The following is a 25621-nucleotide window of genomic DNA, read 5'->3' on the forward strand; positions in this document are numbered from 1 at the left end:
TGGACCTTCCAGCGATATCTGGTTATCGGACTCACTCAATGACTGTCATGGACAAACGGGCTGACGTTCGGATGGAGTCAGAAACCAACCAAGTCGTCATTTGTTTACTTTCAGGCTTTCATCCCGAGGTTCGCCCCATCCAACCCGCTGCCTCGTACCACAACAGAACCCAAACATCCCAAAGTGCCACAAAATGGACGCCGGCCTCACGCTTGGTGTGTGCTTCACGATATGGCTGACGGATGCTGCATCCTCCATGGTGTTATGCCTTCGTGTAGAATCTTGATCGAACCTCGTAGATGTCTCTCAAATCGCAAGGGCTGTTATGAAGTAATTTCCGATGTTGTTGTCTCCGGCAAGATCATGTGGGCCTGGCAACCTCAATCGGATTCTCGGTAGTGGAAGTGTGGTCCCGATCACCATTCCCGTCTTCCTTACACCCAGTTCAACTATACTCATACCCGGTTCATACCGAGGTCAGCTGACCGTCATCCAAGTCGGAACTCCGAGTCATCGGTTGTTTGGGCGTTGGAGATTGGCCGGGCTGACCCGACATGGACAACGTTCAGGCAAACACACCGGTGATAGGTTTCCGGATCGTGCCGGTCCTGAGCCGAGCCAAGACACGTTCGTGCCGAACGGACCTGAATCAAAGACTCGGGCTGGGAGGAAATTGTAACATCGAGAAATGAAGCCTCGTGAGCAGTGAAGAACGGCAGCTCATGTCCATATGGCACCAGCCACAAGATAGCAGTCACCATTTTACCTAGACCCAACGCCCAATGCTCGCTTGGTTCTGGACCCATGGTGTCCTGAGCAATGGGCTGCTTCTCTGCCCTCTCCCGAGCGGGCATAATCGAGATCGGAAGCTTGGTGGGGCATGCGGTGAGATTGTGACGTAAATTCTGGTGCCGCTTAGTGTCAGTTTTGGTGGGGTGGAAGGCGCCAAGACGGGAGAGCCCCCCACTTCAATGGCCCCGCGGGCTTGGGAAGACCTGAGCTATCGGCCGACCCCGCACCCACCCTCGCCAACCCTCAGCTCATGACCCCCAATTCCAGGTTGGAGCTCCCGCATCAAGGTGAACTTGTCTCCGACATCGACGAATTCGATCTAGATCCAGGAGCTGAGTCCAGTTCAAGGTCTGTTCTGGTGCGTCATATTCAAATCCCTCATCGGCTACGGTTTATCATTTCTGCGAGACACGGCCCCCCTCCCCCCCCCTTTTTTTCCCCTGTTCCTCTTTCTCTCGTCTCGCTGAGGTTGGTTGGAGAACCTTGGTTTGACCCATTCAACAAATCAATCGATAGACATTACCCCGCCGTCCAAGAGCAAACTTCCGGATTTTGCCCTCCACACAACAAGTCAACAACAGCCAAAATGGGTATCCTCGAGGTATGAGACGCATCAATGGACAGATAATTTCTCCATCCATGACTCCTGGCTGACCATGCCCTGCACAGGACCTCAAGCTGCCTGCCGGCGTCATCTACGGTTCGCAATGCCCGTCCGAAATCGGCGTCAAGCGAGAAGTACTGACCACGACACAACACAACAGGCGATGACGTCCTGAAGCTGTTCACCTACGCCCGCGAGAAGGGCTTCGCCATTCCGGCCATCAACATCACCTCCTCCAGCACCGTTGTCGCCGCCCTTGAGGCTGCTCGTGATGCCAAGGCTCCTATCATGTAAGCTTCTCGACGACTGTGCCCCATCTCGAGTCCCCTGGGTGTTCCGATGTTGACAGTCCATGGTCAGTCTGCAGGCCAGCCAGGGCGGCTCTGCCTACTTCGCCGGCAAGGGCGTGAAGGACAGCGCCGATAAGCGCGAGGCTTCGGTTGGCGGTGCCATCGCTGCCGCGCACTACATCCGCGCTGTCGCTCCCCTCTATGGCATTCCCGTTGTCCGTATGTGGAACCTGTCGCCATGCGCGGGATCCCTTGTGCCTGACTTGTGCTGCTTCTAGTTCACACCGACCACTGCGCCAAGAAGCTCCTCCCCTGGCTCGACGGCATGCTCGATGAGGACGAGAAGTTCTTCAAGAAGAACGGCGTTCCCCTCTTCTCCTCTCACATGATCGATCTGGTATGTCACTGTAGCCTACCTCGAGAATAGCATGCTTGGTACTGACCGTCATAGTCTGGTACGTCTCTCCTCTCAAGGTTCCGAACCTCTCTCGCTCAGCCGTTCGTCGAGCTAATGCTAATATGACGCCCCCCCAGAGGAGTCCGTCGATGAGAACATCAACACCTGCGTCGAGTATCTCAAGAGGATGGCCCCCATGAAGCAGTGGCTCGAGATGGAGATTGGCATCACTGTAGGATTGCGCGTCCCTTTCGTTTCTTGACCAGCGCACGTGCTAATAACTGTACAGGGTGGTGAGGAGGACGGCGTCGACAACACTGGCGTACGTTTCAGCCGGCAGCAACTTTCCGTGATTCCTGACTGACCCCTGCCTGCAGGTTGACAACGCTGCTCTCTACACTCAGTGAGTTTTAGACGCCCTACCTGATGAGCTATGGGGCCGTAAGGAGTACTAACGCGGAGACCAGGCCCGAGGATATTTGGAGGATGTGCGTTCACCAAATGCCCCAACCGCCAAGGGTGTGGAACTGACATGCTGTGTAGCGAGCAAGCCTTCCGCCCTCACTCCAACTACTTCTCGATCGCCGCTGGCTTCGGGTAAACACTTCCGCTTCCCCGCCGCCGTCTTGTCACCCAATCACTAATGGGCCCGTAGCAATGTTCACGGCGTCTACGCCCCGGGCAATGTCCGCTTGCACCCTGAGCTTCTCGGCAAGCACCAGAAATACGTCTCCGAGCAGCTGGGCGGCAAGGACGAGAAGCCTGGTACGTGGTCTCTTGTCACTGGCCGAGTTGGATGCTGACTGACCTTTCAAGTCTTCTTCGTGTTCCACGGTGGCTCCGGTTCGAGCAAGGAGGAGTACCGCATTGCCATCAGCGTAGGCCCCATTGCAAGCCCTCACATCATACGCTTTGAAAGCTGACAACAGTCCACAGCATGGCGTGGTCAAGGTCAACGTCGACACTGATCTGCAGTGGGCTTACACCACCGGCATCCGGTTCGTGGACTCTTGAGTTTCCCGTAACGTTACATCGGGCTGACGAAACCACCCACAGCGACTACATCACCAAGAACATTGACTACCTCAAGGCCCAGGTCGGCAACCCCGAAGGCCCCAACAAGCCCAACAAGAAGAAGTACGATCCTAGGGTCTGGGTTCGCGAGGGTGAGAAGACCATGTCCGCTCGGGTAACGGAGCTGCTCCACGACTTCGGCGCTGCTGGCACCTTGTGAGGGGTGAGAGTTCAGCGGTCGTGATGGAATTTGTGTCATGGCACCAGTAAACTCGAGAGTGGCAAAACTTGGGGGTCTATGGTGAACTTGGGAATTAACTGGGGTTGGAGGGGAAGTCAAAGGCCTCTCTAGCCTAGATCGTCTGAAGCAACTATAATGCAATACCCATTCCCTCGCACATGGCAGTTGATTGTCCTCGTCGACAATCGACACTGAACATCCCGGAAAGAGGGCCGAGACGGATCCAGGTCCCAAGGTGCCAGTTACCCCCTCACTTCCAATACGTCTTTGTGATGTCGAAATGACCGCGGTTCTTTGGCCCGGAGGGTGACCAGGATATGATGTGAGGCGCTTGTCTACAATCAAACTTTCATCGCCCGACATGGGGCCTCCGTGGGCCATGGCCAGGCGGACTGTTGTGACCAACAGCGGCTATCGCGAAGAACCGTGCTCCCCTGGGCCTCGATTTTTTGTGAGAATATCGATGCAAGTTCGCAAAGGGAGAGAAGGCCAGGCCGAGGAAAGTAACAATTGGAAGAAGTCATCTCGCCCCGTCGCTGAGTTGGTCGTCCAGCGCTTCTTGCGCGACTGCAATTTTGGCGAAGATGCCCACTGAACCGTCGACACAGTAGGCAGGCGGCTGTGGATGAGCCAACAGGATCACGAACCAGCCATGCGCACATCAACAGCACCGACATATCGTATACCGGATCATGTTCCGCGTTGCATTAGCTTCTCCGTCCGATGAGGCTGCAGACCAGCAAAGCGTTGGAGGCGGACGGCTAGCGCCGTTTCTGGGTGGCCATCTTTTAGGCCCCTCAGCCTGATTGGCACGACGTGGTGCCTGAACGCATCTCAGATCACACGAGATCTGCACGATCGAACTGCAGTAACGCCCTGATCCACGCGCTGTTGCCGCGCTCATCCTCGCCTCGACACCCGTACGACGTGAAGAGAGCTCAACTCAGCTGGTGTGCCACGACGACCCAACAGCCACAGCTGAGGTGAAGCATCCAATGGAACGCCGCCGCGCCTCTCGCCCCGTGGTACGAGGCAAGATCCATCGTGTAGCTCGTGGTCTCGCCCCACCGTGGCAGGCCGAAGCCAGCAGGAGGGTCCGTGGGGCGGGCGCCACGTCACGAAACGGGTCCCTGCCAAGTGGTCGTGGGTCGGTCTTGGGTTCCCACGGCAAACTCCAAAGCAGTCTCGTCAGGCTCCAACCAATTCTCGGGGACATGATAGCGGCATGATTGGATCATGTCCATATTCTGTAGAGATCGATTGGTGATGGCTGGGGAGATGGGGAGATGGGGTCCAGCATGAACGTCGCCACTCATGCAACGCCCTAGTCTGATGTAACGAGATGATGAGGATCTCTCGGGCATGAATAGGCATCACCGGCTCCTCGACGAAGAAGCTTAAATAGACGAGAAATCATCCCGAGATGTGCCCTCGATCTCTCCCTCTCCAGCACACAGCTCAAACACACAAAGCATCCATCAGTCCACCTGAGATCGACACCAACGAGGCCTCACCAAGCCACCCATAACCTCTCAACACACACTCTCTATTCGCACAATCACCAAAAATGGCCGTCGACGCTGCTGAGCTCGTAAGTGATCTCCCATCCACAGCATATCACCCTCCAGCTGCTAACACACCGGTGACAGAGGAGGCGGTGGAGCGACAAGACCAATGCTGTCTTCAGCGCCCGCGACCGCTACGAGTACCAGGAGTATCCTGCGGCGAACTTCGAGCGCGAGTTTGACTTTGGAGACTGCGGCGACATTGTGTTCATGCGCGGCGAGCGCATGGGCACCGGCGAGGACGTGATCCTGCTCGCCAAGGGCTCCGGCCACATGACCCTTCCCGCCGGTGTTCAGGTGGTTGTCAGGGCCGGCTATGCCAAGTGGGCGCCCGCGGGATCGGCCGCCCCGCCCCTGAGCCCGCCCCGTGACGCTAAGACCTTCAACCGCACCGCCACCACCGATGCTGGCGACTGGAAGGTCGTCGAGGAGTCGCCCCTCTACAGCCGCAACTAGCTCAACGACAACGCCTGCATCGCTCCGAGCGAAAGCATCAGCTCGGTCGGCACCCGCCGCGCCGGTGGGAGCCAGTACGCCAACCACCCCGGGCAGTTCTGATCGTCGTCTGCATCCTGCACTGCGGTGGAATGGTGGGTGACTGGGAATGGCGAGGCCGTCGAGAAGACGGCACCATCAAGCACGCGCTCTGCATAGTTCCCTAAGCCTGGGGTCCGAGTCCAGGACCGAGCCATCTGGACTCGAGCGACGCCGGAAGCGACAGGCGACTCCCAAAGCCACTTGGCACCTTCTTCTTCTCCTGCAGTTCGGTCATTGCGGATGTTCTGGGCGCAAGAACGACATATGTCGGGTTTTTTCTTCTTCGGGACTCTTAGCATTTTGGGTATTTGGGATCATGAACGGCACAGCAGCACGGGATGTTTCGTGGCATGGGATATCTTGGGATCTATGAATGGGCTTTTTGATTTTTTATTTTTTTTTCGCCTTTTCCGTTTCCTTTTCTTTTTTCTCCTTGGTAGCACAATGGCATCCACACATCCAACATACAGCTCAACCCAGTGACTTTGAATATGTTCTGAACCGTGTCGACCTCCCCAGCTTCTGAATCCATCACACCGGTTGTCCAGTCCTTTGACGCTGGCTTCTCCAAGGTCGGATTTCGGAAGCTCACTGTCATTCTGTTGATACTTTCAGAGGGTTGACCATAGTACATGGGGTCTGTGATTGCTCCTGGCTCGGCTTTACAGTTCCATGTGGCCTCCAACGACATGAACCTGGTCATGTCGCAAGTATGGGAGGTCTTGTCATGTCGGCCCATGCTCCTGTTCAAACCAAGCCTCGCCAGGATGCCGAACCATTAGGTAGGTACCAATGACAGGAACCAACCACGGCTGAAAGTGGGCGGCCTCTTGCGGGCACTCGGGCAGAACTAATCCCGGAGCGATTTAAGCCGACTTGGGAACTGCAGCGGGAGACAAACAGGCCCCGGCCCCGTTTGATTTCCTATAGAAACCCAGGCAGGATCCATCACCCGACATTCGCAGGAGCTCTTCGCCTCTACCAAGGAGAACGGATAGTATCATGAACCACAGCGGAGAGCCCCAGAGGCCCCGTCCCTTACGACGCCATTGGTATTCATATGGTACAACATATACAAGTTCTAGTCATTACACGAGCATCCCGTTCACGCCCCCAGTCTCCTGAGGATCTTCTCGCGGACGATTTTTTGAGCGACCTCTGCGCCGTGCTGCAAGGAGATGGCGCCAATGATGGCAAACAGTGACGTATTGAGGACAACGGTCAATCCCGAAGCTTCGAGGTTCTCGGGCTAGAGGAGGCCAGGGGCCGAGTCAGCCGGCTGAGACTTTACCCAGACCAACGCGATGCAGATTGCGATTTCCGCCAACATACCATTTTCGGCTTCCACCTGACAACCTCGGGCAGGCCAACTTCAATGGCAAGCTTTGTCAGCTTCTCCTTAGACACAATGTCCTGCGGCTGGCGGGTCTGGAGCTTGTCGATGTTGACGAGAGCGGGGTGTTGGAAGGGCTCGCGGCCGAATTCATCCGGGGACGGCGGATCCCGCGCTGGCGCTGGGCTGATCATGATGTGGCGTGTCGTCTCGAGCGAGAGGATCAATCTCCCTGCAGCCAAGCGGGCCACGTTAGCGCGCCTGTTCATGGCATGTCACCCCTCGCCTGCTCGAGGCTCTTGCACCCACCAAAGTAAGCCAGCCTCGTGTTGAATCCTCTCCTTCCCTGATCAAAGCTCTTGTGCGTCACGGCTAGCCACTTGATCTCGTCTGGCAGCATGTCCGGGCCCTTGCTCCCCAGCAGGCGGTTGTACATGGCGTCGAGCTTGGCGGGATCCTCGTTGTTGTGCCAGATTGTTCTGCTGGGGTTCTTGACGGGGTTGATGGAGAATCCCGGTCCCTTCATCCGCTCCGGCGTGTATGACCAGCGTGGCCGTTCTTGCTGCTGCCCCGTGGCCGACTCAGAAGCCTCGGGACTGCGTGCTGTGGAGGAGGACGAGAGTGGGCGGGTGGCCTGCATCAGGCGCCGCGGGGCTGCCGGTTGAGCGGGGCATGCGCATCGTCGCAGTGCCTGTGAAGTTGCCGATATGACGGTCCGAGAGGGATTTGGAGCCATTGTAGCGGTAGCGCGGGAGCCTCGGGGGTGCGGATCGATATGGTGGTGTCTCGAGGATCGCAGCGTTCCAGGCTCGTGGTGTTCAGGTCGGCGCCCGTGATTTTTTTCGAGACCCGAGTTTGCCAAGTCTGCTTCCCACACGGCGGGTTGTTCAGGCAAGGTCCCCAGAAACGGAAGGCGGTGATACTGTCAAGTACGGTAAAGTACAGCCATTTTAACGTGTACCGCGAGCGCGTAAATTACACAGCCTTGTGCAGAAGCGGGGTCTTTCCCCCACGCATGGTTGGCCAATTGCGCGACAGCTCGCCGCTTCGCAGGAAGCCTCGCGCGCCTCGATATTCCAGCTTGCACCTGGCAGGAGACGCCACCAACACGACCAGGTTCCCTTCTGTCCCTGGCGTGCATCCCGTTACCGCCTGGTCCAAGACTTCACATGAACACGACTCCGATATGCCCATTGAGTAAGGCAACATATTGCACCTACCAACGTCATTTTGCATCGTTTACCGCCTGTCTGCGCCGTGTACCTTGTCTCCTCTCAACGCCTTGTCCTTCAACTTCCTGGATTTCCATCCTTTTGCAGGTACGAGAAGCCGTATCGCGTGCCGCGTTCTGCCTGCCACCATGACATCTATCGTGCCATCAGCTCCCGATGCTGGCGCAAGTAGCGCCGGTTACAACGGTGCAACTTCTCTTCGCGAAAGACTAGCATCCGTACTGCCCCAAGGATACAAGTTCGGTGTCCACCATATTTCGACGCCTCCGACGCGAACCGAGCCCCTCTGCCCTGCTCCGCCAGGTCAACGACCCGACAAGACCTACCGGGAGAGCCACTTTCTTGCCGTCTCCATCCACCCTCCCGACAAGGCCACGACCGCCGCTCCCGCAAAGCGCTCCTCTCCAGGAGCCGACCAACCGAAGGCACCAGAAGTTCGGGATCGAACCCTGGCATTCGCCGTCGAGGTCTTTGTGTTCACCACAGCGTACCAAACCACGCTCTTCGTCTCCAAAGCAGACTCCACGGGCTACCTCCATCTCCTCGGCCTCCCCAAGGACGCTCCATCCCCGATCCGCCAGGTCTGCACCACGTTTCTCGCCTATCTCCTCGACCATCGACGCCGTAACCATGTGCAGTCGGTCGTCAACCTATTCGCCCGCGCCCAGTCACAATATCTCTTCCCGGGGAGTGTCCACAACAGCGGGAAGCATGTCCTCGACGACTGGGGCCTCGTTCGGTGGTGGTGTAGGGTCCTCAACCCGCTGATCGAAGTGTCGCGCAAAGGTTCATGGGCAGGAACCAAAGGATACCTGCTGGTACCGGGGTTGGAGGAAGGAGAAATGCGCGCCTTCATCCCCCGGACGCCTGGGAGCGGGGAAAACTGGACCATCGGCCACCCGCTGGAGCGCATTTCTCACCATACCCGCGACCTTGGCCGGGTACCTCCGCGATGCCTCATCCCTGGCTACCCCGATGATCCCAAGGCCCGGTTCCGCGACGAGCTCGACGAAGAGGTATCGAATCAGAAACAGAATATCGCCGCTTGGAAGAGTGTCAGGTCGCTGGAGCAGTTCTGGGAGATGATGGCTTTTCGGCAAGAGTGCTCCAGTGGCCGTCTGACAGGGTTCATTTGGTTAGTCTTCGACCCGAACCCGCTTGAGGCATCAGCACAACCCCATGTCAAAATCCCCAGGGCGGCTTCATCCAAGACCGACAAGAAGCGGTTGAAGAAGAAGCAAAAGAAACTCACCGGCCCAATCATACCGCGTGCGCCCAGAATCAAGACCCACGTGCGCAATTCTCTGGTCAACCGTCCTACCATGACAGCCTACTACTACTGGCCACCTGAAGGCCGTGGCGACAAGCTTGTGACAGAGGCTGATTACAAGAGGATCATGGAGCTCCTCCTTCACCTTGACTTTTCCACCATCGAGAAGGCCGTCGGGAGTTCGCGGAGGTGGATCAACGAGGCCGGCGTGGGTGATGATGTGGTTTCGAACGTTGATGTTGTGGGCAAGGCGGCACTCTCTGGTTCAAGCGCCGCCAACGGGCCGGCGGATAGCACCTCGAGCGCCGCCGTGACCAACTTAACCAGTTTGGTTAGGAGGAAGAATGCACCTCGCCCGTCAGATCACGACATCCGTCAGTCGGCAGTGCCAACGGAGCCAGCTAAAGAGGCGCCCGTAGTAAACGCATCGATTCCGCAGCAGGTCAATATCCTCAGCGGCAGTCTGGTGAGGAAGAGGAAAGGGGATGCTCAGCCGACGGACGCGCCGGGATCGTCGTAGGAAAGGCTCGAAGAGGCCATGCCCCAGTCGACGTGCTTCGCTGCCCCGAGCAGTTTACGGGGCTGTCATTCTATTCCTCTTCCGGGCGTTGGTCGTTCTAAATTCGCACAACCGAAGCAAGGCCGCCTAGCTAGGTCCTGCTGTTGAGGAACTTGGGTGTGTGAAACCCAGACATGAGGTGATAGTCGCATCCCAGAGCCAACCCTGCCCGTGTCTGCTAGCCTCCATCCTCGGCACTCTTTGAGTTCGTTAAAGACATAGCATTGCTAATAATACCTAATATGTACATCCTTCAATCCTATAGCAGAATAAGTGTTCAAGCCCCCGATGACCCCAGCCGTGATGGCGTCACTGGGTGGTCATTGATTGTTCCTAGTCACTTACAGCTTCCGTCTCTTCGCAGACCGACCATCCTCCTGGGAACCTGGTTCCTGTAGAGGGTGGTTTGCCACGTCCATCTGCTCCCGAACCCACGCCTGTGCTTCCCGGAGCAGCTTCTTCTCTCCCATCCTGACCACTATCGCCATCTCCTGGGCCCGTGAAAGTCGGCCCATTAGAAGCTGCTTGTCCTCCTCTAGCGAAGTTTGGTACTGGCGTTCCCTGGCGTGGAGGGCGGCCAGTACGACCTGGAGGTAGATTTTCTTTCGCTTTTCCTTGTCCTCCAGGAGTTCCGCCGCAACCTTGGAGCTGCCTGATTTCTTCGCAGCCTTGATAAGCGTTTTGAACTGCATGCCCAACTCGTCAGGTAGGCCAGAGAAAGTGGCCTCGCTGAGCAGCTGTCCCGTCGGATCCGGATCCTCTCCGATGCGCTCAAGCACGAGGCCTTCTTCAAACTCATCCTCTGACCGAACACGCTGTTTGACCTTTTCCCACTCCGAGGGAGCCATGTCGGCACCGACCCGTTCCTTCAACTCCTCCTCGATGAGCTGCCAGGGCAGCTCGACCACGTCGTACCGGCTATGTTTGGGCGTGACATAGCCGTACCTCCGCAACAACTCGCTGTTCGGGAGCGGGCCGTAGTAGTTGAGAATCTCCTCGCCAGCTTTGATGTCCCGAAGCGCGGTCGCCGTAAGCGCCTCCTCGCCATGATTGATGTGCGCGTTGAACTCGGCATCCGCATTCAGCATGTCCGCCATCGGGACCATTCCAAGCATCGTCTTGCCCTCCTTGTCTTCGACCCAGTCGTCCTCAGGTTCCTCTCCTTCGCCATCGTTCCCGTCCTCGTTCTCGAGGTCGAAAGCGTATGCCATAATGGCGCTGCCCATGCGGTGCGCGAGGCCAAGGAGCTGTTCGTTGTTGAGCTTCTGGCTGCCAGAGGGGAAGAAAACATCCTCGTGTGCTCTCACGACAGGTATGATCTTGGTGGTGATCATTTGGTCTGCCTCCTCCTTGCCAATCTTGCCAACGAGAGCGCTCGCCTGCAGCTCTGACACCTCAGCGCTCGACCAGAACATTGGGGTATCAAAACTAGACGGCAACACGTCCAGGTATGGCTTCCAGCGCGAGGCCGTACCCTGAAGGTGTTCATACAACATGGCCAGTATCAGCAAGGTCCATGAATCTTGGGGAGGTCCCGCATCGCCTCCACCCTCGGGGTCGGACACCGTGTCCCCGTCAAGGTCGAAGATTCCTGGAATCTTGTCCTTGAGGGCGGAAGTTGCCGCGCAGATGATGGCAGGCCGAGGGATGGTGAAGAGAACCGTGTCGGCTGCAATATCGGTTTTCGCAACTAGATGGGATTCCCGTGTTAGTGACTGAGTCCTCCCTTTTGGTGGCCACTTAAGGACACAATGATGGGATTTCTCCTTGTCACTACTTACTGATCCCTCGGCCAGCGTTTCGACCTCGCAAATCTTCAATGCTAATCAAATCAGACCGGAGCATGGCCCCGGGCTGGGCGAGGAACCAATTCATGAAATCCCGGGTACGATCATCAAACCCGCGATCGACCTCCATTTCGACCTCCATGGTAAGCAGGGGATCGATATGATGTGCAATTCCTCGGTCAAGCCCGTCCAGTATATTGCCCGAATAGAGTTTCTTCCTGTTTGTGTATGGAGCCAGGCAATCAGTCTCGTCGCATGGCTGCCCCGACTGGGCACTAGCATGATGTTTGAAAATTTTGAGCTAAAGGTTAAATAACCCTAACCCTGGAGGAGAATGGAGGCATCCCCATGGTTCGGAACTTCAAGGAGTTGCGCCAACTTTGAATTCTCCTGGGTGGCACCTCTTGGGTCGGGCACGTGGGAACGAAGAATGTCCCTGGGGGAGGCAGGTTCTGCAAGTCAGATGGGTCTTCTGGTCGTAGGTCCCGCGCTGTCATTGTCGGTTGCTGCTTCTACTTCCATTACCCCCACGACGGGGAAGGGCATCCACCATCGCACCTGCTTGTACTAGTTATCTGACTACCCATCCGCCGGAGACAACTCCGAGACAACTCCAATAATCACCCAATAACAAAGCTGGATATTTATCGTCTCTCGTCTGTCGTCTCTTGTGCCGGATGCAGGCCCTTGAGGCCAGGCGGCCAATGAATTGACTGTCTGGGTGATCCAGGGCTGGGCTGGGGTTTGCCAGAGCCTGTTGCTTGCATGCTACCTATTCCCCTCACCATCTGTGTACGAGTTCCAAATGCCGCATTTAATACGCATCTCCTAAAGTAAAAGAGCACCTGACACAAGCGGCTTCCCTTGGCAGCTCCTGGCCGGGCCCCCAGGCAACGGCAGCGTTGCACTCCTGACGAGTTCCACCTGACACGATGTTTTCAGTTTAGCGCGTCCCCTCCTGACCCTGGCCCGTTCACATGCGTTGGTTCCATCCAGCGCTTGGGAATCGTGCATCCTGCATCTGCCAGTGGAGAGCAGCCACGCACACACCGCTCTTCCCCATCAGCACCCCTCTGCAACGCCATCTCACCAGCCACTCAAACCGCGAGGCGCCCCTCAACTCTCAGCTCACAGTCTCTGATGTCACGCATTCTTCAAGCCCGGCTCCCAAAGCCGTCAAACACTCAACAGCAAAGACGTCAAGCCGATATCGGGAAAAGTGATTGGCCACTCCGGCATCTGGACAAACTTCCACCTCACGTTATGTCCCTGTTCCCAGAATGGCTGTTCCGCCCAATACGCCGCGACACCATCGCTCACAGCCCCATCTTGGCCATCGAGAGACTTAACTCACAACCGCGGCCGTTACCGGAAGAAGACAAGGAGACCCTGGTCGGCGCCGTGCTCACCATGAGCGCCAGCCTGAACCTCGCCCTCGGGATGCTCCAGGAGCTACTACCACAGGAGCAGTCACGAGAACGGCTCGGCGAGGTGTTATGTCCTACTCTCGGACAGCTCCTGGCCTCCTTGGAGAAGACGCTTCCCGAGCTTGACCAGAAAACGTCACCAATAATATATGGGATGAGCACAACATCTGCGGGCGATGCCTCCTATCAGGCCACGCCCCGGGCCTTCGTTCACAACCCGGGAGGCCGTCCTTCGAGCAAGCACCAATCCACACCAGCAGGGAGCCACAATCAGACAACCCCGCCTCGCTCATCTCCGGATTCCCGTTCCCCGTGGTCATCATCGACAAGAGCATCGTCACGACAACAACCTCGGGTCCGACTCGGTAGATTTCTGCCGGTGAAAGCCAGTCCCACGGCTGACCACTGGGACGTCGCAACCGACGTTCCAAGCAAGCCAGACTCCCAGTTAGTGACATCATTGCGCGCAGAGATGCGCGTACAGTCCGCCATTCACGTTGCCATTGAATCCCTTGAGTTTGCCGAGGGCCAGCTGAAAGCCATGAGAATGGGCGGTGGTGAGTTGTCACCTTGGGGCTTCTCCCCGTCTCTCGGGAGGGGGGTCTGACCAAGACCGATGCAGATATCAACCTTCTCCAGAAGCACTTCTATGAGGGGTATAACCGTTTGCTGCTCCGGGCTCTCGATCTGCAACGACAAGAGCTAGGCTCACTTCCAGGAGGAAACGAACCACCCCAGGTGAAAATCCCAGAGGTGCAAATCAACGGATTTCTACCCGGAAATAGCACCCTTCAACCACCATCATCGATCACGCTCGGCAGTCCCGCCGTCAGGCCGAAGTCTGCGAGCAATGCCACACGAAGCAGCGGGATCGTCTTCGCTGACCAGCTCGGCGCGCGGTCGTTCGTGCGGAGGAATACAATACAAGGCACCCGACAAGAGTGTAAGCACATCCATCCGCCCGCGGCGTCTGACAGCCCCATCCTACCTAGGTACCCAAATGCTAAGCAGCATGCAGCACTTGGTCCTCCACCGGAAAGGCCGCTTCTGAAACGGCGGATGTCCCTGGCAGAGGAGCTGGCCATGGCTGCGGAAGAATCGGAGAGTGGAAACCAGTACGAGACGTCTGAAGCTGAAATGGCAAGCTCCACGAGCGAATTGGAGGACTCGGATCTTGAATCCCACGACGGTGGTCGGTACATTGTTGGGAAGAGAGGAGCATATGTCGGTAGGCTTGATGGAAGCGACAGCGACAGGGAGGGGAGTATGGTGAGCGAGGACAGGACTCTTGATGCTTCCTTTGCTCTGAGCACCCGTGATGGGATTCAATTAGCAGGAGTCTAGGAAACGAAACGGTGCCGTGATAATTGACAAATACTGCAAGTCAGACTTCGGGGTTTAAACAACCAGTGTATATAAGTTGCCGGAGGCGATATGAGGCTTCCATGTTTGATTTTTCAAGCCTTAGGTAGTCAAGCACGGTCGAAGCAGGTATAGTCTCTCTTGGGCAGCAGAATTGAACGAACGTCAATGCAGTCACGAGATTATATGCTGTCAACACAGCACCCCTCCATAAATACAGTGTTGCATTGTATGATACTCAACAGATATCGAAAGCAGGGAATATCTTTTGCTCCGGGTACTAGGGTTAACTGCACGCTACTCTGGCATATAGGAGCAAATCGACGTTACTAAATCAGGTGACCAACGTCTGAAAGATAGGGCGCTCCTTATAACTGTCGTTGATCCAAAAGTCACACTCCAGAGCTTCCTATCCATTTCTCAGGATATCCGAGTACTTTTTTGGTCTCCGCACCCCCTGCTAAAGGTGATTCCAAGGGCCACGGCAAACCAAGTTCATTGGATTGAGGGCTCCGACTACCACACGTCTTTATACATGTCAACATCTCTCTAATAGTATTCAGACGAGATTTATCTGTAGGACACGAGCGGTGTAAATTTACGAGATACGGTTGAATAGTTAATACCGTGCACTAGGAGAGACGTCGCTTCTAAGGTGTGCTTTGTTTTTTAAATATTGCAGGAATTTGTGCTGGGTTAAGAGGTCAGGTTAGGGTGACTGTATCTTCGTTAAGTGCTGTTTTTGATGGCTATGTCATTTCTCTGAAACTTAGGTTAAAATAGTAGACTACGAAGCTAACAATTTAACCGTATTGAAAGCCTAGCAAGGACAGTCCTGTCTGGCAACAGTCATTTTAGGCTCCACGGTGTTATATAAGATATTCACACAGATTACAATTGTACAACGTAATGCAACTCCTTATTTAAAAACGTTCCGAATGCAGCTAATAAAATAGCTATGAAGGTAAGAGTTCAAAACTTCTCTTCTCGCTCTGTAATCCTGGAAAGTGGTATTCTATACAACCTATATATTTATAGTAAGATGAGTATTCTCGTACCCTGCTACTACTTTATACCCCGAAGAGTACTGGCTTAAGCAAATGTAATAAGCGAGCACTTAATCATTTAAGAAAGTAAGCTGCTCTAACTTAATATCGGCTCTTATGTTACTAACGTTATTAGCCTGTAGTTATTAAAGCAATAACTTACGTAGCGTTTAAAGCTAGTTGTAAATAAAAATACTAGTATAAATTCCAAGGCTGAAGCAACGGCCAGGTATTTGAGATATATACTTAGGCAATACACTTATTAAGCGAGATAATGGTTATAAGCACCTCTTTTTATATTACCTTGGTAAATCTTATAAGAAATAAGCTAATACCCCGGTTTATAAATTAAAATACTCTATACGAACTTGTTAAAAATATAACCCATTAGCTTTTAATACTGCTACTCAACGGTTTAATATAACTATAATACATTAAGCTACTTGTTTCGTAGGCTAAGCTTTACTCTCTCTATTTAAGTTTTCTTTAACCCTGCAAACTGCTCTGTAGGTATTAGAAGCTAGGCTTTTGTTAGAGTCGAGGCTCTTAGGGGGGTATACTAGCCGAAGTAAAGGAGAACAAGAGTAAGGTACGCGCAGCCGTTACGCAAAGATTGTAGGTAGATAGTTACAGGGGGGTTAAATAGTATTTTAAACTCTGACCTCCTTTAATACAATATACAACTCCCTTCCTTTTATCCTTTACCTATAGTCCCTCTAGCCTTATCCTTCCTATACCTTCCCTACGCGGCCCCTACGTACCTCCGTATCCTGTTATACTATCCTCCGCCTATCAGCTAAATCCTATACTTATATTCTTATCCAAAGAGGAAACGCCTCCTTTACGCTTCCGCTACGCCCTCTATCTCCTTTCTTCCCCGGTTCCGATATCTTAGTAGGCTTAGCTCCCCTACTACTCCTTCCTAAAAGGTACAGTTTCTGAAGCCTAAGCCCGTTCGTTAGTATAGAGAACTCCTTTATCGATTAGCCTTTTTTATCGATTAAGGACCTACCTTTATCCTTTATCGCTCCCTAGCCTACTTCTTTAAGCCTGGACCTACTTCTTTAAATCTAGACTTACTTTCCTGGTCCGGGACCTACTTTTTAACCCTCCGGCTCTAATAAAGCCCTCCTCCTCCCGGGTTCCTGTCCCTAAGAACCTCCAGGACCGTACGGTAAAAGCGTTACCGCCGCCTAACGTTTAATCGAATATAGCCGATCAATCGGTTCGATAACGCTAAGGGGTTATAACTATAACTAGGCTCGTTTAAAAGGAGGTTTATAGTTTTTTTAAAGTTATAGTTACCTAGGCTCCTTTTTTAAAATCCTTTTCTTTATCCTCGTTTTCTTTATTATAGCTAAATCAAAGAATAGCCCTACCCAGCCTTCTTATAATTATTTCCTGCTTAGCCTTTAACGACTTTTAAATTCTTCCTTCTTTTTATAATAATCTTTCTATAAATCCCCTCCTTTCTCTCCTTCCTCCCAACTACCTTACCGTAATCGTTAGCGATTTTGTAAATTTCCTAGCAAAATCGTTGCTTACACTACTCTCCTAATACGTTTTTTACCTTTAATTTTACCGTAATCCGTTAGATCGACGAATTTAACGTTATTTTTTAATAAATCGACCTAATAATAGGTCCTCCTACGATTAACCCTTACTCTAAGATCGTTATTAACGTGCTAAGTTACTAAAAAATATCCGACGCCTACAGGTCTAAGTAGTGTAATCGTTCGCTTTTTAGCAACGCTTTCGTTAATAGATTAATATAATTATTATACTAATCTTTATTAGATTTATCTTCTAGCCGTAAAGATCGTTATATAAGTATATTAATAGCGTAGGTCCTAATAATTCGGGCTAACTAGTGTATAGAAGTATAAGAAAAATAAAAACGATAAAAAGAAAAAGGATAAGAAGAAGAAGAAGAAGAAGTTTTTACATTGAATACGCTGCTCCCGTGTTTCCTAGGTCGCTTAATTACTAACTAGTTCGTAAAGCTCTAGCCGTTAATCTTTGCCTAACCTTTTTTCGGAGCCTAAAGGTTCTTACGATATTAACAGCCTATTCCGGCTAGTATTATAAACTCCTTTCGTAACTTTTATATCTTTTCTATTTAATTACTAACCTAGTATAACTATTATCCGTATTTAAAAACCCTTCTAAATATAAAGGACTAGACTAAGGCTTATCCTTATTAAACTAATAAGTTTACTTCCGGCTATACCTCCGCTACGCCTATACCGTTTATTACTAACCATTTATTCTTAAGCTAATATAGCTACTACTACGCTAACTACGCTAGTTCCAACTATTCTTATTACGCTATAGGTAGCTCCCCTTCCTTTAGCGTAGTATCCTTACTACAAATATATTAAATTCCTTTAGCTAACTCTAAATAGCTTTATCCTATAGTTCTGCCCGTAATATACAAGTTCCTTTACTACTTCGACGCGTTTTATAACCCTATAGCCTCGGAGTCTACTACCGATCTTAAGCAACGCGTTTAGTACTTGACTAGCGAGACGTAATAGCGTTTTAAAATAACGTTGTCGGCGCCTTCGGTAAAGTCCCCCGATTTTATTATTTATTAAAGCGAGTAGGGGGCCCTTAAAGTAACGCTATATACGTTTCTACGCTCCTTTAGTAATATATTTGTCCCGCTCGTCCCTACTATTCTTAATAACGTTCTTATAACTATTTAGGATCTTCCCGTTTAACTAGTACGCTTCCACTATACTATTATTACTCTTACTATTCATTAGCCCGTTACTATTCTCTAGATTACTATCCTTATTATTACTTTCGCCCCTTTTATTATATAAGGTATACTATCTAATACTAGTGGCAGCTAGAGGACTGTTATATAGACGGCTATCGCTACTATACTTATTAAACTTAATAGTAACGATTATAATAATAACGCTATAATAGTAAATAAAAAGGATAATAAAGAGAGTAGCGTTAATAACTCTAGTAAAGAGGAGGCTATAAAGTAGGTAGTATATTAGTAATGCCTTTAGCGTATTTCTGCCGTTCATCCTAATTAAACGAACCGTTTATAGTATTTAATACCTTTAAATAAAACAGTATTAATTTCCTTCTACGTTGTCTATACCTGTCCAACGCTTTGGCTTTAATAGCTTCCATTTTATTTATACTTTATATATTTGTATTAGTAGGCTGTTATCGATATAGTCCCTAGGCTCCTATAAATCGTCCTCTTCACCGTAGCTTTACTATCTAATAAGGTATTGACGGTTCTTTAAAGGACTCCGGTAGTCTAGGATAGCTTTTATTTCCTAATACTCTTCTTTAAGCTTAACTTCGACTTGTTTACAATATACATACGCTTATAGGGTAAGCCCCTCAAAGGATTTTAAACTAAAGACTAGAAATATATTATAAATCTTATAGTACCGTAGTAGATCTAATCGGTAAGCTATCTTTGTATCCTTTACGACTTCTTTAATTTTAAACGGCCTGATATATTTGTTTAAGAGTTTCCTGCAGAGCCTTTTCTGCTTTAGATTCCTTATCGCCAGCTAAACCTACTCTCCTATCTCAAATGTACGATAGATACGCTTCTTATTATACTACTTTATATATACTTCGTTAATTCTTTCCAGGAGGTTGTATATATCCTTTCGTTTCTCGGTTAACTCTATTATCCTAGCTTCCGCTACAAGGATACGTTGTTTACGGTTAAAGGACGGGTCGTTAGGTTCTATTAGTTAGAATCCGAATAGGAGGTACGCTAGCGTTTTCTATGTAGCCAAATACGTAGCTGTATTGTAGGCGTACTCCGTAAGCTATAGGTACGGTGCCTAGTCGCTTTACTTATAGTTATAGAAATCTTAGAGGTATTACTTAACCACCTAATTTACCCGTTCCGTCTAGCTGTCCGTTTACGTATCGTAATAGCTAGCGAAGAGCTCTCTACATATCTCCAAAGGTATATAGATATATCTTTAGTATCTCCAGCACCTTATACTGTCTCGGGCCTATCCTTTAGCCTTTGTATATAGTAGTAGCGTTCGATCTTATACCTACTCTTCTTATATACGGTTAATAAGCTTTCTTTACATCTCGGAGGTTACTTCTTTATCTAGGCAGCTTAGTTTAGTCTCTACAGGGTCTTTTAACCGCCCTGCTTCTTTTTATAGGCTTAAACTTTACTTTTCTTACGCTTCCTTTACTTTTTTATTTTCAGCAGGGTTTCTCAGTCCTCCCGCTTCTCTTTGTAAACCTAGTAATGGACCGTCTTACTTTACTCTCGTACCCTTAGGTTATCTCTTTTCCTCCGCTTATATAGTAGTAATAACGATAAGATTATAGTAATTAAACGCTTTCCTGGGTCTCGGTAAACTTTCCTTAGTATAATAGGGTTGCCTTTTAGGCTTAGTAGAGTCTTTTCTCGTTAGACGTATCTGTTATAACTTTAGCGTTTTCTTACTTATTATCTCGCTTTCTAATTCTTTTATAGCTTCTTTCGCTATCCTTTTCTTACTCTTCGCCGCTTTTATACTATACGGCTCTACTTTTAACAACGCTTCTCTAAGCGTTATTAACTCTCTTTTACGGTTCTGCTACGCTTTTTAAACGCCCCGCTCTATTCCTAATAATATATCCTATTACGCCGTTAAGTCTTTATCTCTTCTTATTCTTAGGACGGGCTTAAACGTATCTAAGGAGATTTCCTACGCTATTATTATTCGGCCGGGTATTCCTTATACTACCCGCTTCTATAGTAGCGTTGCTAAAGCGTTTGCCTTTTCTTCGCCATTCTCGTCCCCCTTATAATCCAGCCTTCTTAATAGTCTATCTGCTAGGTTCTGTCGGCCCGAGCGATATTAAATAACGAAGTCGAATTCGGCTAGCTCTTTGTTCCAACGTAGCTGCTATGTACGCGCCGAAGACTTCTTAGTTTAAAGGGCTATAAAATTTAAATAATCGGTTATTACTATTACCGGGTACTAGGTATAAAGGAGGTAATAGCGTTAGGTACGAAACGTATCGATTATTATAAATAGTTTACTTTTACTAGTCCTATACTGTATTTCTTCGCTAGTTATCTTTTGTAATTAAAACGTTATAGAATACTAGCGCCCTTCTCGTAGCTAAGAGAGGACCGCCCCGATTACGAACTTAGAAGCGTCTATTTTAACACGGATAAGGAAACTCAGATCGAAATACTATAGGATAAACGCCTCTTAGAAACGTTTAATAAACTATTGAAATATATCCTCCGCAGCTAGGGTTAGTTAAAGCGCTTACTTTCTATTACCTTTAAATAGGTTTGTTAAGGGCGTTATTACTATAGTAAATTCCTTAATAAACTAATAATAGAATCCCGCAAACCCTAGGAATATTTAAATATTATATATACTTTATAAGAGTTTCCATTCCGTAATAGCTGTAACCTACTTATACTTTATCGAAATACTTATAGACGATATATAATACTTTAGGAAGCCTACTTCATTTATATAGAACTTATACTTCTTTCCGTTAATATAGAAGCTATATTTCTGTAATTGCTTTGGTACTTTATATATATACTACTTATATAATACTTTATCCTTGCTAAAAATAAAGATATTATTAAGGTAGACAATATAAGTAACGTCTATTAGTCCCGTTAATATTTAATTAATATAAGTCTGGAAGGTAGCGGAGGCGTTTACTAGCCCTATCGGTATTATTAGGAATTTATAGTACCTATAATATATTCGGAACGTAGTCTTCTATTTATTACTACTCCTAATACGGATCCGATAATACGCGTCTTTAAAGTTAATCTTTGTAAAGATCTTAGCCTAGCTTAGTCGGTCCAGGATTTTACTAATAAGTAGTAGCAGGGTACGATTCTTATACGTAATTTAATTAAACGTACAATAGTTGACGACGAAGCAGAGCTCCCTTCCTTTCTTTAGTATAAATAGGATTAATACTCCTGCGGGGCTTATAGAAGGCTAGATCCATCCCTTTTATAATACTTTATCGATCTATTCCTATAATGTAACAGCCTTATATTCGCCTAGTAGGTAAATAGGCTTCCAGGGTAGTTTTTAGCTATCTTTAAGGTCGATACGATGTTTAAGCGTAGTATATGCCGGGAACGGTAGGTATTCGGTACTATTAAAAACGTTTTTATAATCTACGTATACTTTTAGAAGGACGAAAAGCGTTAGTTTAACTTCCTTATCCCTGGGTAATTTAACGGTAATTTTAACGATATGAAAGGAGATCTATTCCAGCGCGGATTCTATAAATAAACCGTAATAGCAAAGCAAAGGCAGGTAAATAAAAGATTTACTACGGAAGTCGAACTATAGTTACGCTATCTCGTACCAGGGTATACTAAGAATAGTAGTACATAACGTAATATTAATAATAATAAAGTATAATAGAAATATATATTTATATCCTAGGTTATCCCTTATTCGGAAGGGTAGGGGATAAGTTATAGTAGTAATAATAAAGACGTTATCTACGGATATAAAGCTAGGATAAAAGAAGAAGTTAGCTTCCGGTATATACTTTGTAAAGAAGCCACAGCTAATTAAATTAATATCGGTATTTATATCTAAAAAATCGTTTATCTAGGCTTATGTACCGTTAACCTAAATATATCCTTTAGCTTCAATCCTTTAATATATCCCTACGTTTTTTTAATCTTAAGCTGCTACAACTATTCTTTAATTATATCTAATCAGCGTAACGTTAGTATTAGTCGGAGCCCTCGAAACGAACTTATATAGCCAGTCGTCCTATAATTAAAAATACTTAGAGGCAGAATACTTAATATATTAGTAGTTTGAACAGATGTTTTAAAGGCAGATAAGTATAATATACCTTAGCTTTCTATATATACAACAAGTATATTCTCGTAACGCTATTGCTATAAATACAGTTTAGCTTCAGCAGTCCTATATAAAATAGCCTTCCCGTCCGTATATATAATAGGACTGTAAAGCCCCTAGGGGTAGGCAGAGTACCGTATAGGTTTATAGTGTAAACGCAATAGTAACGCTTTTATTATTCTTTCCTCGATACTACAAGGTTCCTTTAAAGATCTATATATTTTTAAACTCGTATATAAAGGTTTTTAATTCCCTAAACGTAATTAATATAGAAGGGTATCGGTTAAGGATACTATTAGTGATTTCTAAACGTAATTAAAGGACTATCTTTTAAACGTAGCCCGCTTCCAGTATCTCTTTAATATATCGTTTATAACGTAGGTTATAATAATCAAAGAACTTAAAAACCCTGTTATCCTTCCTTTAAGTAAACTATAAAAGCAGATCGGATACAGAGCTATTAAAACTAAATATCCGCCCTTTAAAGAATTATATAAATTCTTTCTAAGTTACCGGACTATTAATTAACGCGTATTACCCTTACCTATAATTGTATTAAAGCTAGGCGGACCTTATAGCTTTATTAAAGCAGTTAACCCTGAACTATATACAGCTTTTGTAAGATTAGTATTACTCTTTCGCTACGCTAAAAAAGACTAATATTTGTAAATAAAGAGGTCTAACGCAGTAAAGTCCTCTCCGGAGTATATAGGGGTCCTAGCAGGCGGGGTACCCCCGCTATAAATACGTAGCGGAGGAGCCGAAGGGTTTTTATATACAAGGGTTAGCTACTATAGTTAAATATTCTCTTCTTAAACGTCTTTATCCTCGTATAGGATCCGTATAAACGTCTCTCGCCTACACCATAACTCCTTTACGTATCGGGTATCGGCTATTTATCTATCCAATTAGGCTAGCTCCTAGCGTTAACGCTTATTATATACTTCGTCCAGAGGGTCGGGTACAACCTTAATACCTCCGTCCGGCTACTAGCCCTACTTATAGGAAGTAGGCGGTTTTTTAGGAAGGACCGTTAACAGTAGCGGATTAGAGGAGGCAGACGTCCCTATATCGTGTAAGCTTATAGGGCGGGACGGCTATACAGAGCGTAGAGTACGACGCGGAGCCATTTTTACCTTTAACGGTTTAACGCCCTTCTTAGGAAGGAGAGTTTAATATATTAGAGCCAAAGCTTTTAGAAGGGTATACTAACCGAAGTAAAAGACAATAAAAGTAAAGTATACGTAGCCGTTATATAAGGATTATACGTAGATAGTTACAAGGAGGTTAGATAGTATTTTAAACTCTGACCTCCTTTAATATAGTATACAACTCCCTTCCTTTCATCTTTTACCTATAGTCGCCCTAGCCTTATCCTTCCTATACCTTCCGCGTACGGTCCCCGCACACCTCCGTACCCTATTACACCGTCCTCCGCCTATCAGCCAAATCCTATACTTATATTCTTATCTAAAGGGGAAGCGCCTCCTCTACGCCTCCGCTACGCCCTCCATCTCCTTTCTTCCCCGGTTCCGATATCTCAGTAGGCTCAGCTCCCCCACTACTCCTTCCCGAAAGGTACGGTCTCTTAGGCCTAGGCCCGTTCATCGGTATAAAGGACTCCCTTATCGATTAGCCTTTCTTATCGATTAGGGACCCACCCTTATCCTTTATCGCTCCCCGGCCCACTTCTTTGAGCCTGGACCCACTTCTTCGAGTCCGGGCCCACTTTCCCGGTCCGGGACCCACTTTTCAGCCCTCCGGCTCTGACAGCTTTACTTAGAAGTGGACCTTAAAGACTTGGGCCCTAAGAGCTGTAACGCAGGACCCGGACCGGTACTGGCCCAGCGAAGCCTAGGAGAAGTCTCGGTAGAGTGCTGGAAGTAGGGTAGGATTGGGCATTAATAGGAATATTAAGGCTCGCCGCCGCTTTATAGATTAGCTACGTTATTTAATTTTCCCTTTAAGTATAATTATCCAACCTATCTTAGCTACTATAAACTTCTAGTCTTGAAATAAAAAGAAGAGATCTGTTGTAAACTACTATTACAACAATAGAAAGCAAGGACTAGCCGGTTACTAATATATATCTAATAAAGGAGGTCTATACACGAGTACTACTACAGTTCCTCTGGTTTATATAGGTTTAGGATCTTCTAATAACAATAGAGCTAATATCCTTGCCCTTCTAAACCTTACATATATATTAAACCTACTTTTAACCAGAATGTAAGAAATAGTCAGGAGGTTAAAGCAGTTAAACGAAAGATGTAATACCTTAGTTACAACGTTATCAACTTAAATTGACTCGGTTTTCCGAATCTTCTGGGTTTTAAAAACGTAATTAAAAGCGATAGAACGTTTTATATAGCGTCTACCTATATAGTCGGCTACTCTTAATCGTCCGAGCGATACAGCTAGCGAGCTCCCGGATTTATATATAAATTAGTAGATAACCAATAGCTTCCTTAGTTAAAACCTAGTCGGTAAAATATATTCTTCCACTGCTAATAGAGCATAAAATAGCGTAAAGGTTCCCTTCCGCGTTTAACAGCGGTTGTTAACATAGTTAAAGAGTGGAGTTAGAAGACCCTGAACTAGGTAGCTACCATATAATCACTATAAATTTAGGCTTGAATCTCAGCTACTACGGCCCTTAAATTAGCCTGTATAGAAGTTATTATCAGGGCTACAAGAAGGTTTCACTTTATAATAAAAGAATAAAAAGGAAAACATAGTTTTTATAGTAGAAAAGCAGATGGTTGGGTGTTCTCGAGTATGTTTACAAGATATTCTAAAAGAAGGGTATTCTACAAAATAAGGTATCGACTTAAACCGTAAACAAACTCTTTACGAAACAAAAATTATATAATACAGGATAGGTAGTTTATTTAATAAGTATACTGTGAAGACAGCCCTTAAGTGTTCCCGGTAGGGTCCAATAGACAAATTACATTATTTTCGGATCCTTATCGATACATTAGTATAATATATTTTAATTAAACACCGATATATAATTACTTGTTGTTAATATCCAACACTTTCATTAGGAATCCGAAGAGTAACAAGAAATAAGAAAAGCCCAGCCTTTTACCGTTGTCTTGAGTACCGTTAGGACCAGTTTATAAAAATAAGCAAATAATAGTTTGTGGCCTAGGACAGTTAGATTTACAGTTGTTACATACAGCCAAGACTTTTATATAGCTAAGTCCTATATAGGTTGTACATTATGTATCGTATATAGCGACAACTATCCGAGAATAACTGCTGGATATACATACTACGTAGTTGTATAC

The 25621-nt window shown here is 48.1% G+C and overlaps 6 protein-coding genes across 6 annotated transcripts; 4 read left to right on the forward strand and 2 right to left on the reverse strand.

Moving 5' to 3' along the window:
* Positions 1–1378: 1378 nt before the first annotated feature.
* On the forward strand, positions 1379–3317 carry VTJ83DRAFT_5282 (uncharacterized protein; the record flags this gene model as incomplete). The annotated part of the gene is made up of 14 exons (XM_071011865.1): positions 1379–1393; positions 1462–1492; positions 1557–1686; positions 1757–1905; positions 1965–2083; positions 2223–2315; positions 2373–2405; positions 2461–2486; positions 2551–2571; positions 2627–2680; positions 2739–2848; positions 2900–2961; positions 3020–3081; positions 3140–3317. The coding sequence occupies 14 exons, from the start codon at positions 1379–1381 to the stop codon at positions 3315–3317; spliced, it is 1083 nt and encodes a 360-aa protein (XP_070864657.1).
* A 1588-nt stretch (positions 3318–4905) lies between these two features.
* Positions 4906–5359, forward strand: VTJ83DRAFT_5283 (uncharacterized protein; the record flags this gene model as incomplete). The annotated part of the gene is made up of 2 exons (XM_071011866.1): positions 4906–4929; positions 4988–5359. The coding sequence occupies 2 exons, from the start codon at positions 4906–4908 to the stop codon at positions 5357–5359; spliced, it is 396 nt and encodes a 131-aa protein (XP_070864658.1).
* Positions 5360–6545: 1186 nt separating this feature from the next.
* Positions 6546–7509, reverse strand: VTJ83DRAFT_5284 (mitochondrial 54S ribosomal protein mL57; the record flags this gene model as incomplete). Its single annotated transcript, XM_071011867.1, has 3 exons — positions 6546–6689; positions 6773–7005; positions 7083–7509. The coding sequence occupies 3 exons, from the start codon at positions 7507–7509 to the stop codon at positions 6546–6548; spliced, it is 804 nt and encodes a 267-aa protein (XP_070864659.1).
* Positions 7510–8133: 624 nt separating this feature from the next.
* Positions 8134–9795, forward strand: VTJ83DRAFT_5285 (uncharacterized protein; the record flags this gene model as incomplete). Its single annotated transcript, XM_071011868.1, has 1 exon — positions 8134–9795. One exon carries the CDS (start codon positions 8134–8136, stop codon positions 9793–9795), a length of 1662 nt encoding a protein of 553 aa, XP_070864660.1.
* Positions 9796–10175: 380 nt separating this feature from the next.
* Positions 10176–11763, reverse strand: VTJ83DRAFT_5286 (uncharacterized protein; the record flags this gene model as incomplete). The annotated part of the gene is made up of 2 exons (XM_071011869.1): positions 10176–11524; positions 11616–11763. 2 exons carry the CDS (start codon positions 11761–11763, stop codon positions 10176–10178), a joined length of 1497 nt encoding a protein of 498 aa, XP_070864661.1.
* Positions 11764–12761: 998 nt separating this feature from the next.
* VTJ83DRAFT_5287 (uncharacterized protein) lies at positions 12762–14392 on the forward strand (the record flags this gene model as incomplete). Its single annotated transcript, XM_071011870.1, has 3 exons — positions 12762–13605; positions 13671–13991; positions 14067–14392. The coding sequence occupies 3 exons, from the start codon at positions 12762–12764 to the stop codon at positions 14390–14392; spliced, it is 1491 nt and encodes a 496-aa protein (XP_070864662.1).
* Positions 14393–25621: the final 11229 nt, after the last annotated feature.

This window comes from Remersonia thermophila, chromosome 5 (genome assembly GCF_042764415.1).
Source record: "Remersonia thermophila strain ATCC 22073 chromosome 5, whole genome shotgun sequence".
Lineage (NCBI taxonomy): Eukaryota > Fungi > Ascomycota > Sordariomycetes > Sordariales > Chaetomiaceae > Remersonia > Remersonia thermophila.